The 17,611-nt window shown below is 39.0% G+C and overlaps 1 protein-coding gene across 2 annotated transcripts; it reads right to left on the bottom strand.

Moving 5' to 3' along the window:
• Nucleotide 1: 1 nt before the first annotated feature.
• spire1b (spire-type actin nucleation factor 1b) lies at nt 2-16,859 on the bottom strand. Of its 2 annotated transcripts, XM_079470371.1 has the most exons (17): nt 15,768-16,859; nt 14,842-14,873; nt 10,625-10,867; nt 9,658-9,783; nt 7,852-7,926; nt 7,249-7,413; nt 7,042-7,128; nt 6,661-6,790; nt 6,137-6,178; nt 4,893-5,041; nt 4,726-4,819; nt 4,285-4,427; nt 3,882-4,019; nt 3,080-3,150; nt 2,963-2,990; nt 2,733-2,878; nt 2-2,639 (listed from the first exon to the last, which is right to left on the bottom strand). In XM_079470371.1, the coding sequence occupies exons 1-17, from the start codon at nt 16,051-16,053 to the stop codon at nt 2,381-2,383; spliced, it is 2,214 nt and encodes a 737-aa protein (XP_079326497.1). In that variant the 5' UTR covers nt 16,054-16,859; the 3' UTR covers nt 2-2,380. The 2 variants fall into 2 exon arrangements, with proteins under 2 accessions (XP_079326497.1, XP_079326498.1); XM_079470372.1 differs by lacking the exon at nt 6,137-6,178 and having other exon boundaries at nt 4-2,639.
• Nucleotides 16,860-17,611: the final 752 nt, after the last annotated feature.

Below are 17,611 nucleotides of genomic sequence, written 5' to 3'. Positions count from 1 at the left end.
TCTGACAGTATTTGTTTTTATTTCCTTGATCATGTTCGGCTGAGATCACGACAGAAATCACAGATCTGAAGTTTACAAGTCTGGACGCATTTATTTACACGATCTTGAACCGTCAACGTCCAGCGTTACATGTGCCCTGTTGTTTGACTGCAGATACTGACGGTAAACCCATTCGACGGATATGAGAATGTTTTAAAGGCCGTGTTTCTAAGGCAAATAAAAAGAGAATGATTCAGATAATGGAGAAAACAAACACGTCAACAGTGAATCAAGCTCGCAACGCTCCATTACTCTTATAGCTTCATATGCTAGTGAATCACAAAAACATGTTTGATAAACGTTTTGAGAACGTTGGTGGGACTAACACGTATGTTAATAGCTCAACACACAAATTATAATGAGGATTAAAAACAACAAAGAACAGAAATATTTTGCATAATTATTAAGAACCGTTGATTCATATCACTTCTGAAAGAGAAATCATTTTAAAGAGATTTTCATTTGTTTCTCTCACTGGATTTAACAGATTTAATTGTGATTAATAGCATCCAGAATTAAAGTTGGTGTTATGTTATATACGTCGGTGTACTGTGCATATTCATTTTGTATTTATGAACACATACACATAAATGCATATATTTAAGAAAAATATAACGTATAACAATCAATAAACGTAGACATAGAATTTCAATTATTGGTAAATCAAAATCATTTCCTTAATATATAAATATACACAAGTATGTGCATGTTTTTGTGTTTATAAATACAAAATTACTATGCACAGTACAAAAGACTTATATTATGTAAACACAAACTCTTATTCTGGATTCGATTAATCGCTTGACATCTCTAATTTAAACATGTTTGTGTCCATTAACACAAAAACATCTAAGCAGCTGTATAAAAGCATCTTTAAGGGAATAAAACTATTCTCTGGCTTTAGGTTTTTGATCATGGGATCCCACATACAAACAAACATTTTTGACCATTACTGTATAAAGACAATGAGGTGTTGAGTCAATATTCTCCCACTTATTACACGGCTACATGTCACATGAGGAAAATATAAACATGAAATGGGATTTTGATCACATTAGACCTTCTGTGAGGAAAAGCCGCTTACTTTCGTTCAAATGTCACGAACAGACAGTATGGTTCAATCATTTGTAAATCTGACGTCACATATCTTATTAAAAGACATATTTATATGTCGCTTGCATCCGTGTTACCGTGTGTTATTAGTTTTGAGAGGTTGTTATCTTGGAATAACGAATCTGCAAATATCGCGACTGGCCAATCAGAATCAAGCATTCCAAGGAGCCGTGTAATAAAAAACCCAATATCCAGATAACTCCAGACAAGCACAGTTTGATTTTATAACAGACAGACTCTTGAAAAGAAATGATGATTTATGTGTGAAAGGAGACGTCACAATATTATCTCATTGTCCGAATGCTCAGGATAATTCATTTACACCTTTGACTTCATTTAAAAGCCGTCCATTCCAGATTATTTACTGACCTCAACAGAATATTATGTACAGTAAAAGGTCAAGACATTATTACTCAAAATAAATGCATTTCTTCATTCTTAAACATCATTGCATCACACTGTCTGAATCAGAAAAGAAATATCTTGAATTATTGGAGCAGATGCATCATTTACAGTTAAACCAACACATACTGTACAGATATTTACACTGTAACTTCACAATATGAAACTTGATAATAGAAAATAATATTTAATCCTTTAACCATCTGATGGATTTGTGCTTATCGGTTTAAAGTCATGTAGACTAAACACACATGATATCAAAAAACAACTTTTCCTTTTCCTGAAATAATTTGATTTGAGATTTGATGAGAAATGTTTGAGTTCATATCGAGATCTTCAATAACATTGACTTTTGACTCGACAAATCTGAGCTCAGTTTGTTGACGTCAAATTTCTGACTCTTTTTCTCAGGAGAAACATCTGAGACGCAAATCAGAAAGTTTTAATTTGCCCTCACTGACGTCTAGGAGAAATAATCTAGATATTAAAGAAAGAGATTAAAGAGATTTTTTTTCTCCTGCTTTGCCGAAATGAAACGAACGACGTGTTTGTTCTCAATACACTCCCAAATAAAAATCTCGTTTGAAAAACACAATAAACTCATGAATGAATATTTGATATATCATCCAGCTCTAACATCACCTGATGGAGGTAAAACAGGTTCGAGTGTCATTTCACGTGGATTATAAAATCAGTCGATACAGAGACGAGCAATCCCAACGTCAGTCACTCACGACACAGCGAAAGCAAACGGACCTCGTGTTTGTTTTCACGGAAGAACCGCACCACGTCCTAACGATCGCTGGCTTGAGCTCGTCCAGTGCGTCTAAACCTCATTGATGGTTCTCTCTGAAGGTCTGTATTCTGCACCCTTCTCAGAAGCCAGAAAGAGCGACTGAGTCTTGCGCTTCAGACGCGCTCGCTTGTTGGCCAATGAGAGGCTGTGTTTGCTGGAGGCGATGATGTCAGAGATGAACTTCTTACAGTCCACACACACCTCCATGACCGCCCAGTCCTCCATCAGCTCTTTCGGCAGCTCCGTCTCATCCTGTGAGGACGACGACGATCTCGTGTGCTTGGATAATCTGACAGAAAGACGATCGGGAAACGTAAACGTCAGCGTGTGTGTTTCAGACACATGCATGAAGCAGAAGGTGAAACTGCACAGGAAGTGTTACCTGGTCATTGTTCTCTGAAGGCTGGGTCGATGGCTCGTGCTGGCTTTCTCTGGTCTGGAGGACGCCGCGTCTCGTTTCAGAGTGGATGTGGACGGACCCAGTGAGTAGATGGGTAGATTTGCATAGGGCTTTGACGGCAGCCGCATCTAAACCGAATGTAAACCGCAATCTGAACACTGTGTGTCTGAACGCACAAAAGAACGAGTCAAGACGTACAGAACAACACTTACCTTCTTACAGCATTGCGAACACACAGGCCTGGAAAATAAAGAGACACGATGATGATGATTTACCACGGCTGAGCTCAGGTCAGTGCTGGGCAAAAATGACATACAGCGGGTTTTTACCTTTTACAGAACTGACAGGTGTAAGACCAGGTGAAGAAAGAAAATCTCTTCGTCCGACAGCAGAAGCAGAGCTGCGAAGACAAAGGTTTCGTGGAGTTTTTGTGAACATTGTGAAGTTATCAGTAACGCTAGTTTCATCATACTCAAACTGATTCTTTAAGCGTTGTTCATTCAAGATTTAGTAAAAAACTCTTTTTCCAGGTTATTTTGAATCAGAAATATGCAAAACAAAAAAAATTACATTTAGTCATTTAGCAGACGCTTTTATCCAAAGCGACTTACAGTGTCCTTTAAAAAATAAAGTCCTTTACACCAAAGATATTAAGATTATCAAGATGAATGGCGAGGAATACAACGCTCAATATGGCCGCTCTAGTGTAGGAAGTCCAGTAAAACGAGCCAATCGTCAATCAGTAAAGATCTGCGCAGGCGCAATACACACTCACCTAAAGGATTATTAGGAACACCTGTTCAATTTCTCATTAATGCAATTATCTAATCAACCAATCACATGGAAGTTGCTTCAATGCATTTAAGGGTGTGGTCCTGGTCATTTCTGCAGAATGCTTTCAGCACCTTGTTGAATCAATGCCACATAGAATTAAGGCAGTTCTGAAGGCAAAAGGGGTCAAACACAGTATTAGTATGGTGTTCCTAATAATCCTTTAGGTGAGTGTATGAAGCGACATCGGAAAAGGTGATTTAAGCTTAGCAACCCAAAGTTATGATTCAGGTCATGACGTGTTTGATTATTGATCGGAAACATGCACACGGACTTACAGTAGGTTACAGTAACACTCACCTTCCCCTTCTTCAGAGCGTTGTACACGTCTTTATACTGCTGAAACTTCTCCAGTTCAGCTTTGACCAAAACCTGTCGAATGTGCATCACCTCCTGCACAGTCAGAGCCAAACACTCCACAGGAAAACAGAACTCCTCCTGTTTAAACACATCGCACATCACAAATTCAAAATTACGGCGGTGCGCATACTATTCTTATGACGTCACACTGTCCCTCGTGAACACCCGTAAAAAGAAAACGATACTCCGGACTTTGTTTATTTATTACCATTATACCAGAATGAATAACGGAATGGAAAAGGCAAACCATGTGCCATGCACAATTACTTCTGCTTCCTCTGTTTATTGTTGTATAATTCTGCGAAGTCTGTTAAGACGAGGAACAATAAACGTGAACACTTACTAGAGATTTAGAGCTCTGTCTGGAGGGCGGCAGGAACTGACGTACACAGGTGGGTGTTTCCTTCTCGATGGAGTGTCGCCGCTGGGCCGTCTGCCGTCTCTCGGGCTGCGGCGTGGACGAGATGGGCAGGAACATGGGCGGAGCTTGGAGAGAACGACCGACAGGTTATTGGTCAATCACAGTAACAGATGGTGGATCACATGAGCTGCTGTCTGCACCAGACATGTGACAGCTCCAAATGTTTAATATCACAACAATTTACATGATTTAAAGTGCGCATGAGAACAGAACTGTGAATGGTTATTATGTAATCTATTGTATTATTGAATGCCTGTAGAAGTCTAGTCTGTGCTCTCATTTGCAGTCACTTTTTTCTTTATTCTTCTTTGGTCAGGTGTAATAAACATCTAATACTGGTTGCTGGATTTCACAGCGTCTCACTTTTCTTCCCCAGGACGGATTCTGGAGACGTGTCATCCACCATAGAGGTTGAGATGCTAGAACAGCTGGCTGACCTTTGACCCGCGGTCTCATCCTGATCAGAGAAACACATTAGTTCAGGTCTCAAAGATGCTGTATATTGTCAGAAATGACACACAAATGCTCACATCTGAATCGGAGCTGTCGAGTTCAGCCAGGGTGGGTGCTTGAAGACGTCTCCTCTGAAACCCACCGGAGCTGTTCGACTGAAGTGACACGCCATTGGCCAGCGAGAGAGTGCTGCAGGCTTTCATCGAACCGTCAGCGGAGGACACATCTAGACAACACGTCATCATTAATGAAATACTGTATCCGAGTATGCTCCCTATATACTGCATAGTATGTGCTGTATTAACAACGAGGTTTCGACACTTGTGTAACAAGGATGATGTTGTTACATGAGCACTTCTCAGTTTATTAGTTGCTAACAAGGTGAGTCAGAACAACACCAAACACACAAACGTGACCGTGAACACACCACCACACAACAGCATGTACATACACCATAAACATCTGAGAGCACTGCTTCCTCATCATAATCAACAGTCTAAATAAAACAATGATGGAATGAATTTAAAACTGGTCATATTCTATTTAAAGGCCAAACTCATTGCTACCACATATTTGATAGAAGTACGAACATGTTTACAGAATGACATGATATGATAAGTGCTGAATGGAAAGAATTACAAACACTACAACACAGATGCACCAATGCTTCAGATTAAAAACACATTTTTGCATACGATCATGTGTGCACCAATGCATCCGATCACATGTGCAGACACACTAATGCATCCGATTACAGACGCACCAATGCAACCGATCACACGTGCACTAATGCATCTGATCGCAGGTGCACCAATGCATCTAATCACAGACACACTAATGCATCCGATCAATTGGGCAGTAATGCATCTGATCATAGGTGTACCAGTGCATTTGATTATAAACACACTAATGTATACAATCACATGTGCACTAATCTATCCTACCACAGGAGCACCAAAGCATCTGATCACAGGTGCACCAATGCATCTGATCATAGACACACAAATGTACACGATCACATGTGCACCAATGCATCTGATCATAGAAAGGTCAATCAGTCTGCCAAATGAATAAATGTAAAATGTAAATAGACACACTAATGGCGCATCTGATCACATGTGTACCAATGCATCTGATCATAGACACACAAATGTACACGATCACATGTGCACCAATGCATCTGATCATAGAAAGGTCAATCAGTCTGCCAAATGAATAAATGTAAAATGTAAATAGACACACTAATGGCGCATCTGATCACATGTGTACCAATGCATCTGATCACAGGTGCAGTAATGCATCACATACACACACACTTTACCTGATGAATCAAAACTCTGAGACATACTAAGAGGCCGAATTGCTGCAAGAAAACAAGCAGCATGTTAAGAGTCAACTGTTTTAATCACGTTGCGCATTTAAAACAACAGCAATGCATTCAAGGATTCTTACTATCAATAGCAAACATAGTTGGAACTAAATTTTGGTTCACCCCAAACTGACAACTGTGTCATCTACTCCTACATCACTAAAAAACACAAAACCTGTTTTAAGGGTTAAGCTTTTCCAACTGAAAAACACAAAACCTGGACTTTTTTGTATACATTAATTGAAAAAAGTGAATGTAGAGGACTATATCTGTGCGCGTGGTTTCAGCAACATCAGACTTACAGTTAATACATTTCATACATTTGTAACGCATATGAATGACAATCATGATAAATCCAGCCATGCACACAGAGGCTGGTGTGTTGTCATCAATGGAAAGGTCAAACAATCATGTGCAGTGACCTTCATACATGACACATCCATCATCTCACATCTCAAACAGTGTGTGTGTCTCACCGAGTCTACTCCTGCGGATCTGATCCGGCGATACAGGTCTGAGTTTGCGTTCTGTCTTGATCTCCTCCAGGATGCGTTCATGCAGGCTGGGCGGTTGTACAGCCTGCGGTTTGAGTTTCCGTGCTGCCACCTAAAATCACATGCACATACAATCTGCAGATGACCAGAATCAAACATGAACTCAATAACTAATTCCAGTGGCAGGCAGTCAATGACGTTTATTTGAAATGTATTTTTGTCTGTGATGATGGCCAATCGCCGTGATGTTAACCTTCACATCGTGAGCAGTTTGATTGTAAAATGATTTGAATAATTGTGATTCTGTGATTCAATACACGACTCTGTTGAATAACCTTTCAGAGGTGAATAATAGAAACTCACGGGGTTGAGGGGAGGTCTGGACCTGATGAACTCTAGTATGACCTCATGAGCACTTTTCTTTAACCTGGGCGGGATGTCTCCTTTCACCTGAGAGAGACAAATACTCAACATAAACACATACAGATGAAGCTTATTGTGCTTGCTGTCTATTAAAACGAGTATTATTTCGATATATTAGACTTTTGTTTCCAAACGCAGTGACCTCACCATGACCTTGCGTAGTTTGTAGCGTTTGAAGCGGATGTCGTCCATGAGCATCTCATACGGCGTGAGCTGAAACTCGATGGGCAGCAGATCATACTGGCGTTCCTGAACTTTCTTCAGCTTGACGCCCGTCCTCAGATCACGCATCATCTGAACCCAAAGCCAAGCCTGCAGACGCACAGGATTCTTGACTTCTCAGACAGGTTTTCAATGATGTCTTGAGACAAGTGTTGAAGTACAGTACGAGTACACACATAGAAAATCACGTGGATGTGTTCTGAAAGATTTCAAGAACCATGTTTGTTCATTTTGAGACATTATTGAGATCCAGCGAGATTATTGCTTCATTTACCCGAAGACGGTTAGCTCTCCATTTAACTGTATTCCTATTAAAAAACATAAAGTTGTGATTCTTGATTCTTTTCTATAATCAACCACGCACAATATGTGCATCCTGAGTTTCCCCCAGCCTGAACAAATGAAAGAAAACTCGTGAAAAGTGTGAAATTATATTTATGAAAGTACAAACTAAAATCAAGTAAAACCAGAGCATAAACAGGAGAACCAATCAAATGTCACCACTGTTTTGAGAGGCAGGTGACTCACCCAATCAGCATTCTGCAGCTCGTTCAGCTCTCTGCCCGGATCATCAACTGTGTCTCCCTCCATCTTTCGCAGGTTCTGTCCAATCACAACGAGACAAAACACTTCACACCCCATCTGAAACCCAACACACCTCTCGAGAATCTACAGATCACTGCAGCAGCAACTGTGTGTGTGTGTGTGTGAGAGAGTGTGTGTTGGTGTGTGAGAGTGTGTGTGAGTGCATGAGTGCATGAGTGTGTGTGTGAGTGTGTGTGTTGGTGTGTGAGAGTGTGTGTGTGAGAGTGTGTGTTGGTGTGTGAGAGTGTGTGTGTGAGTGCATGAGTGTGTGTGACAGTATGTGTGTGTGTGTGTGTGTGAGAGAGAGAGTGTGTATGTGTGTGTGTGTGAGAGAGAGTGTGTGTGTGAGAGTGTGTGTGAGAGTGTGTGTGTGTGTGCGTGTGTGAGAGTGTGTGAGTGTGTGTGCATGCGTGCGTGCGTGCATGTGTGTGTGTGTGTGCGTGTGCGTGTGTGCGTGTGTGTGAGTGCGTGTGAGAGTGTGTGTGTGTGTGTGTGTGTGTGTGTGCGTGCGTGTGTGTGAGAGAGTGTGAGACATTTTGCATAGAGTTTATTAATTCTATGTTAGTGTTCTATTTTAATAAGAACGCTTTCTTCTATGTATGTTTTGTCTACATTATATTTTCTAACAGCAGAACTGTATTTACATTCCTCCAACATTCACATTTATTTTATGCATTTATTCTGAGTTTGTGAATAAATTCTGTGTTTTTTTTATCTTTGACTCATACAGAATGTTTAAAAATCAAAAAGTAAACAAACCCAATGAAATCCTTCCAGAAGTTGTACTTCTTTCATGCGTCTTATTTATTTGCTCTTCATTTTCACAGTTTCTGCTAAATAAATGACTGGTCTTATCGTCTTTGAATATATTTAAGATTTATCTCTTAAACTGCTGCGATGTGGGTCTCAACTAAACTTTCAACACTAATACACTGAAACATGGTGTCCAGGACTGATATTCTCATCCTCCGTAACGTTTTTAAAGACTGTTTAAATATACACAAATGTATTTTATTTACATGAAGTTCGATTTTATGTGAAGAAACACATCTACTAGTTATTTTTATATAGCAAGTTAACAAATGATTTCATATTTTTCTAGGTAAAAACGTAATATTCTCTTGTCACGCTGTGATACAGGTAGTTTTCCCCATTTAAAGTCTATGATATTAAAATATAACTCATTAATGTCTTCATGTATGATTAATAAAAACTTGCTTAGGCATCATGGCTTCACTTATTTTAACAAAACATGCCATGAGAGTGACACTTTTAAATGGTTATGATGATTATCATTTTTAAGGCCTTTTTCTGTAAATCTTTTTTAAATTGTGTTAAACTGTCAGTAAACTGTCCCTTAAACATGTACATTTTTGTTTTAAATAAACATAAAGGGAATTTGTTGATACAAGTGTTTTTAAGAAAATCATGTTTAACATCTTGAAACCAAGATTTCGTGAGAATCACATAAATTATCATTTATTCTTGTCATTTCAAACCTGTATGAGTTTCTTTCTTCTTCACACACAAAAGAAGATATTTTGAAGAATGTTGGTAATCAAACAACACTGAACCCCAGTGACATTTCTCAAAATATCCTCTTTTGCGTTCCACTGAAGAAAGACTTGCATACAGGTTTACAACCACATGAGAGAAGTAAATGATAACAGAATGAATATTCCGTCACTTTTATTGGTAATGAAAACAGATTTCATTTAATATGTAGGAACAAGTTTCAGTGAGATTGACCTCTTTGACGCTCTTGATCTTCTCCAGGAAGGTGTGAAGCTCTCTGGTCTCGGCGTGAAGCGCCCGACACACGGCCTGATAATGACCGAGAGCGTCTGCGGGGCTGGGCAGGTGAAGACTGCAGATCTACACACACACCAGAGGAATTCATGAAATGATCATGTCAATATTCACAATGTTCAAATGGAAGACACGCCAATGTCAGACATACAAATGGCCTCATTTCTTATCATAACTGTAATAAATGAACAGATGGTGATGTGAGTATCCGTCTATGCCTTTTACAGCCTTTCCTTCAGAGACATCCCTAAACATTCTGCATAAATAAGGGTGTGGCGGGTGATTTCAGCAACCAAGCAACTCCTATCCAACCACGTCCCGCCTCTTTGCCCATTTGTGATTATCCGGGAGTGACCCGCTGTGACCGGCTCCGCCCACTTTAGGCTTCGAAAAAGCTCCTCAGAAACCTACGGGTGAAGGCACGGACACTACGTCCATGTGATGTACCTCTAAACTCTAGAACCGTATTGCTTAAGTGCATCTATACTACATATTGTCTATTGTTTTTTCAAAAAATAAATCAAAATACATCTTTTAAAAAAGCAACGACACAATCCAGTCACGTTATTTTGTAAAAGATCTGGAAGAGCAATGACTCAAGAATTTAGGAAATAGAAAGTTAAACTGAGCTGTTGCATTGTGGGATACAGTACAGTTCATGTACAGGGCTTTGCACGTATTTTTTTAAAAGTGTGTATAGAAAGCGTGCATGCTCGATATCTGGGAAGATGAGATAGAGGAGAATGAAGTAAATTTTGTACATATCTGTTTTGTTAAAAATATTTGTATATTTAATGTATAATTTATATATTTTTATAATAACTACAGTAGTCAGTATGCAGTACACACTCTGTAAAATTCAGATCTTTTATTCTGAGCATAAGAACACTCTCAGTCGCTGTAATACCTTGATGATGTCACGGTATCCGCGGATACGGCATGGATGAGCCGGATGCTCCTGTCGGTCATCTTCCTCCTCCTCAGCGGCGGAGTATCCTTCATCGGGGCAAGAGTCGCTCTCCGTCTCGAGCACATTGGTCATGAGATCGATGAGCTGTTCCAGCGGCGGACTCAGTTCTCGCTCCTCGCTGTCCTTCAGCCCATAATCCAGAGCTTTATAGATCATGATACCCAGAGACTCGATCACCTGCTGCACATCACCAAAATAAAAACATGTTATTCATCTGTGATACAAAGACATGAAGACCTTCTTTCCTCTGAGGAAAACAAGAGATGATGTTTAATGGATGTCCTGGTTGCTGAATGAGGACGGTTGAAATACTTTCCACGTTCTTAACAAAACAGTTTGTGTTCCACAGATAACAGAAGTCAACAGATCAACTGCAGTAGATACAGTTGTGCGTATAATTGAATACTTACTATAGTAAGGTTTAAGAACACTACAGTATCTAGAAATGTCAACACTGAAGTAAACTATAAATAAATAACTAAAAGAAATATGAAATATTTCTACGTGTAGGTAGAAATTACTTCCGTAATTAACAAAATAAAATGTTATTTATTAAACAAGCACAACTATATCTTAACAAGCTTAAGACATGACAATATCTGGAAAACAAAATTGTTTTTCAAAGAAGATTTTTAAAGAAACTTCTTAAATACTTAAAATACAACATTTTCAGTGGGTTCATATTGTGAGTTTGGTGTTTATGGTGCATTGTGGGAATGTTTACGTTGTGATGGTTTCAGTGCGCTTAAATGATTTTGTCAATACAACAGCCCTTAAACTCCCTGAGCAGTGCACTTACAACACAACTAGATGCCATTCTAGCCGTTCATTTCAGATTACACAACACACGAACATCAAATCCAAAAGTGATGATTCCAGAAGTTCTCCGGCTCTAATAACAGCAGCTGTGTGTGATATAAGAAAGCAGTCGGTGATGCTGAAGTGATTCGTGAAACTCTCTCTCTCTCTCTCTCTCTGTGTGTGTGTGTGACTTGATACTGTGAAACTGGCCTACTTTCATTGTGTGTGGACGCAGTTACCGGTGTAAAGTGTACCTTCTTATATCTCACTTAAACATATGATACAGGATCCAGAAAACTGTGTGTTTTTATGATGTTTGGTCACATTGTTAAATGTTAGGATGGTCAGAATTGCTAATTCAAGTCTTTTCTGGAACATTAAAACATGTTTACATTTGCATTGATAAAGAATACAAATATATGACCGTGCTACAGACATTACCACATGAACAAATATCATAGTGTGCATTAGTATTCTCTATAATAAACTGTAGTAAGCTGTAGTTTATGCTTGTATTGTAGTATTAACTACAGAGGATTCATAAAGTGAAGCAAATACTGTAGTATATATAAGATTCATCAAGGAATTTTACTACAATTTCTTATTGGAAATACTTTGGAAGTTTTTTCAGAAATAGAAACTAATCCAAAAATGTTTCCTAAAATCTGATATTTTCTTCTTAAAGTGCAACAATGTTTCATGCATTCTGACTTATTTACAGTGTTAAACGTGTCGTCTTCTCATGCTTAACATGGTCAACTTGTCAAAAAATCGAGTTGGACGTGTGACGTAGTATTTCTGTGCTCGATACACTCCCCCAGCGTTCGTACAGATTTCGGAAAGGTTTTTTTGAACATGAAAAATCATTACGTAAGAACTTTTCTTAGTCCCTTATTGGACAATTCTCCTGGAAAAGCAGACGGCACGCCCACGGTGGATATAACGCTGGTTTTGGAGATCGTTTGAAACTGATCGATGGAGCGGCGGTCCAAGCCTTAAACGATTTACCGCACGCTGTAAGTGAAACTGTCTGTGTTTTGTTGGCAATGTGTGCTTTGACACGTGCTTTGGTTTCGCCTCCTCCTTCCCCCTCCACATGTTTTTGGAAATAATCGTACAGCTATATCCGTCTTTTATTAATGTGATAAGACTTTGGTTAATCATCATCACAAAGATGCTTTGTTACTGTCAGTTCTGAACTTATTAAAAACAGATAGACAACTGACAATCAATGTCAAATGTCAATAACATCCAAAACTCACGACTGCACTGGAAAACCACTCATCATCTCCAGAATCTCAAAGAAAAAGAGTTTCATCTCAACCGTTGACTGAATGACTAAAAGCAGGTCTATAATAACACACGCAAACCCAAAGGGGAAAGTTTGTTGTGTCGTCTGAACACTGGAGCAGACTGAAGGTTATATTTACATTTAGTCATTTAGCAGACGCTTATATAACTCGTGTGTGACACTTGCCATCAGTCTTATGTTGGGTCAGAACTCATCTGTGAAAGCTGCTTAACAAAGATTTGACTACAGAATTTCACACACGGCATTGTGGGACAGGTTTGCTGTAGACTGCACAAATCTGTGTGTGTTTGTGTATAAATAAAACTGTATTACACACGATGTATTGAAACTGCATATGGAATAGATCGAGATGGATGTAACAATTATTTATGTTCCCAGCATGCACTTCTGCATGATTAAATAATATCATTAAGTTATATTTACATAATATTATATGAAATAATACATAAATTCCAAATTTAATAAATAAATATATAAAACGATATATGATTACGTTTTTTATATACTTTCTTCAATTCTCCTATCGTGTTACAATCAGGAGTGAATTTAAAAATGTTTAAAAATGTTTATTTTCTAATAAAGCAATCTTTCAGCTCACTGTAAGTGTATTGAACAGCCTCCTCCTCTTCAGTGAGTACATTACATCATCTATGTTTTATAAATACACATCCTGTAGTTTATCTGGTTTGATCTTCATGTCATAAAGCTGAAAGGCCAAAGATTCTCGGATAGCAAACGGTGATATGTCATGAATATACGACTGCGGGTCTCTAATTGGTCTGAAAATGTCACCAGCTGTTGACATCAAATGAATTCACGTGTTGTGAAAACTGACATTTACCTTCACATGAGCTCATCGAGATCTTAGCAGCTGTGATGGAGAACACAGGAGATGCTGCTGAAAGCTCACATCACGCAACTCAATCTAGAAACTCCTATACACACACATGTCTGGTTTATTATCTCCGTGAGGACAGTCCACAGGCGTAATGACTTTTATACTGTACAAACAGTATATTGTATCCCCTAAACCTAAAGAACATACAATAAATACCGTTCTGGACAGCTTGTAAGCATTTTTGACTATGGGGACCACAGTTTTGTTTCCCACGTTGACAAGAGTCGCCATGAGTGTGCATTCAGATTTAGGTCCTCACACATACACAAACACACACTGTTGTAAGAAATCTTGTGTTAATGAATTCATTCGGATTAACACATAAACCTCAAAAAAGCATTAACTAGCTCTAAAACATCCCACAAGGCACGTGACAACAATATTATAGCGTTTATAATATAATGGCATTCCTTCCTACAATATATTCTGAGTAACATGTAAAGAATTACACTGGTAATCCAGAACATGTACAATATTCACTTATTAATAATAATATAAATAAATCAATATTTAATTTAAACCTTTTGCATGCAAATTCATAAATACTGAATAGGTCTGTCACTGAAAAATACTTAAATGTTGCATCGCAATGAATAAAAAGCGCTGAATCCTAATACACTGTAAAACATTATAAAAACATCTAAAAGCAGTTAAAGCACACAACCAAACTATTTAATTTATTGATGTTTCATATCATGTATAAAAATGTTGCCATAGATAATCAAGACAATGGACATATCCAGATTTGTTTATGTCACAATACCAGATGTTATCGTTACACCCAACCATTTGTGCAGTGGAGAGATGTTTTATTCATTGTCTGTGTGGTTTTCACGCGATGAAGCATGTCTACACCAACTTCAATATGTAAGCGAGCTGAAGATGGACCTCACTGACCTGTGTTTTATTACAGTACACCCTCAGAACACTTTAGCAACCACAAAGCAACGTCCTGGCACCCACACAGAATATGCTACAGCAGCAATCCCCCAGAATGCAACGCGCCATTGTGCTAAAATCCAATTTTAGCATCAGCACAGCAACACTTTTCACATATCACAGATGCCGTGAGCACATAAACAGGGCTTTGTCAACTACAACATGTGTTGGAGAGATGTGATGTAGTGTTAAGACGTCACTCACCTGTGTGGACGAGCGGGTGGGATTGTGTGCACCTACAGGAGGAAAGAAAACATTACAATAAGCGACAGATGAAAGAACATCATTTTGTGTTGTCTTTCAAGCGTAATACTAAAACGTCACAGAAACTAAATCTGTGCGCGGTTTAATGCTGACACTTTTAACACCGCAACAACTCTTCACACAAGAAATATGGATCCTGACACCAGGACAGAAGCTCAGACACTATAAAGGGGTCTTGAACATAGTAAGAATGACCCAGAGCCCTGAAATCCACCTGTAACCCTGCACAAATCATTATCAAACGTGACATTTCAACATTCAAACAATTACAGCATTAGCAGTGTGTGCCAAAGCCTTTCTTTACGAGAAAACAAGACTGTGAGCTGGTTTCAGACACACCCCAAATCCAAATACTGACATCAAGGGCTGCTGGGTAATGTTCGTGGATTATGTCAACAAAGACAACCTGACACAGCCTCAACACACCCTTGGCTTCACCTGAAATCTATTTACAATGAACGTGAAATTCTCGCCACCTGCATTGGGACAAATGATGATGATGGTTCTCTTTCTAGTTCTTCGTATGCTTGCCCAGATTTCACTCTACCAGACATTCATTCCACTACTAATGATTTTACATCCCGATGTTCAATATCAGTTCCATTGTGCATTAAAAACAACAACACTGAGCACATGCAATACTGTACACGCATCTGCTGTATCTAATATTGCACGTGCATACCAATGCAGAAACATGCAGGGTGGCAAATCATAGCACACACGAACCCCAAACAGTGCACATGCAAGAACACACGCAGTGCTGGAGCCGATAAACCGCATTGATGCTGCTGAACGAGTATCAATGGAAACGCCTGTACAGGCCGCGATGATGTGTGTCATGGATGCGGAATGCGTGCACTTGTCACCTGATGTGACTCCGGAATGTAAGCGCACGGCTCCGTCTCTATAGATCCTCACATCTCCGGGTCCGACAGCAGCAGATGCGTCTTTCCTCTTCAGTAAAGATCGACAACATTGATAGCACACAGCCCACGCCTGCTCCTCGTTGATGGGCTGATTGTAAAGATGCAAAATCTCCTCCAGAGACAGAGCCTCCTCGTCCTCGCTGTCCATGATGGGATGCGCATCATCAGCATCATCATCATCCTTCAGCTTCTGTCCGCCTGCAGCATCATCTCTCCTGCGGGCCATGCTCTCCTCATCTCCAGCCTCGGGCGGTTCTGGGGCTCAGTGCACAGGTTCCTCCTGCGGTCATGGAGACGCGCTGCTCGGTGTTATTTGTGCGTTTCAGAAACACGGTAGAAAGCGGAACGACATGTGATGTGAAACGGGTCTCAGAGAGGGCGGGGCTTTGGCCCGTGGCTGCGGGCGGCACGTCAACGGCGCCGCCATATTGGGCAGGGTGTTTTTCTGGACAAGAAGAACAATAACGTGTACATTTTGTATCCGATGTCAATGGATAAATGAAAATATTATAATCTAGATACGTATTGAATTGAGCATTTTAAAAACACGCTTGTTAAGCAGTAAGGCTTGTTGCGTTATGATATTTATTCAGTTTTCCTCCGTTTCCTTCCCTCCCCAATATGGCGGCGTTGAACGTCCCGAACGTTCACTCTGATTGGTCAGGTTCCTCATGTTAGCTACTGAATCACGTCTACTTTGAAAAAACGTTTAAATATTACTGAGAAGTATTTGCACGCCAGATATCACTAAATATTACAACTGAGAGATTTAAAGGACTTGTAGCGAACTAATGTCTCCAGTAAGTCCACAGTGATCCTGAGATTCGAAAGCGACTCTGGGTTTTCTGAGCCCTCGAGCGCCCCCGCTTGGAATACACGGGCTTTTATTTAGTTTTTGCAATTAAAATCAACATTAAAATCGCAAATTTGCAGTTGCTGATCTATGATCTGCGCGATGTGGGAAAACAAGGAAGGAATCACGATGACGGAATTATTCGATTAAAATGTCTGTATTTTCCTATACGACGACGTGAACTTCATCCACAGAGTTTTAAAGTTTATTTTACGAGCATTTCACTTTTCAAGCGACCACCCGCCAAAATAAAAGTCCGCTTAATTTGAGCCAGATGATAAAGTGGCGGTTTAAAATAATACCTGTCCGGGAAAACCACACAAAATATTTAATTTATAATAATTTAAAATGTATAAACTGTATTAAACACTATAGTACTTAGTAATAACAATATTACTTTATTATTATAATAATAAAACTTTAATATTTACTATAGTAAGGTTCAAATATACTATGCTATACTATTTTACTGCAGATTACTGTAGTAAGTACTATAGTGTACAGTATTTTTATGGACAAATGTATTTACTACTGTACAATAAAGCATTGAACATACAGAACTCAGAAAAATTTAAAAGAGAAAAACTAATTTGGTAAAAACTAAAACTGATATGGCCTTAATTGATCCATTTGTATAAAGCTTCAATTCAATTCAATTTTATTTATATAGCGCTTTTCACAATTTGCATTGTTCCAAAGCAGCTTTACAGGGGAAAAACGAAAAACCCAAGAAAGGGTAAAACACGCTACATGGTGTTTTATAAAAATCCAATTATTCTAGTAAATAATATCTATGTAAATCTGATTTATTTATCATATTTGCATTAATTGAATGCTTGGCTGAAAAGATGCGTTTTTAATCTAGATTTAAATTGGGCGAGTGTGTCTGATCCTCGAATAATATCAGGAAGGCTATTCCAGAGTTTAGGTG

Source organism: Barbatula barbatula, assembly GCF_947034865.1.
Source record: "Barbatula barbatula genome assembly, chromosome: 12".
Lineage (NCBI taxonomy): Eukaryota > Metazoa > Chordata > Actinopteri > Cypriniformes > Nemacheilidae > Barbatula > Barbatula barbatula.
The sequence above is the reverse complement of the archived record's forward strand: the minus strand, read 5'-3'. Positions and strand labels throughout refer to the sequence as shown.

Coding starts and splice junctions, on each gene's coding strand:
- spire1b (XM_079470371.1), bottom strand. CDS start 16,053: ATGGCCCGCAGGAGAGATGATGCTGCAGGCGGACAGAAGCTGAAGGAT. Junction 6,791..7,041: donor CCAGACCTCCCCTCAACCCC/GTGAGTTTCTAT, acceptor ATGTGATTTTAG/GTGGCAGCACGGAAACTCAA. Junction 2,991..3,079: donor ACCTGTCAGTTCTGTAAAAG/GTAAAAACCCGC, acceptor TTTATTTTCCAG/GCCTGTGTGTTCGCAATGCT.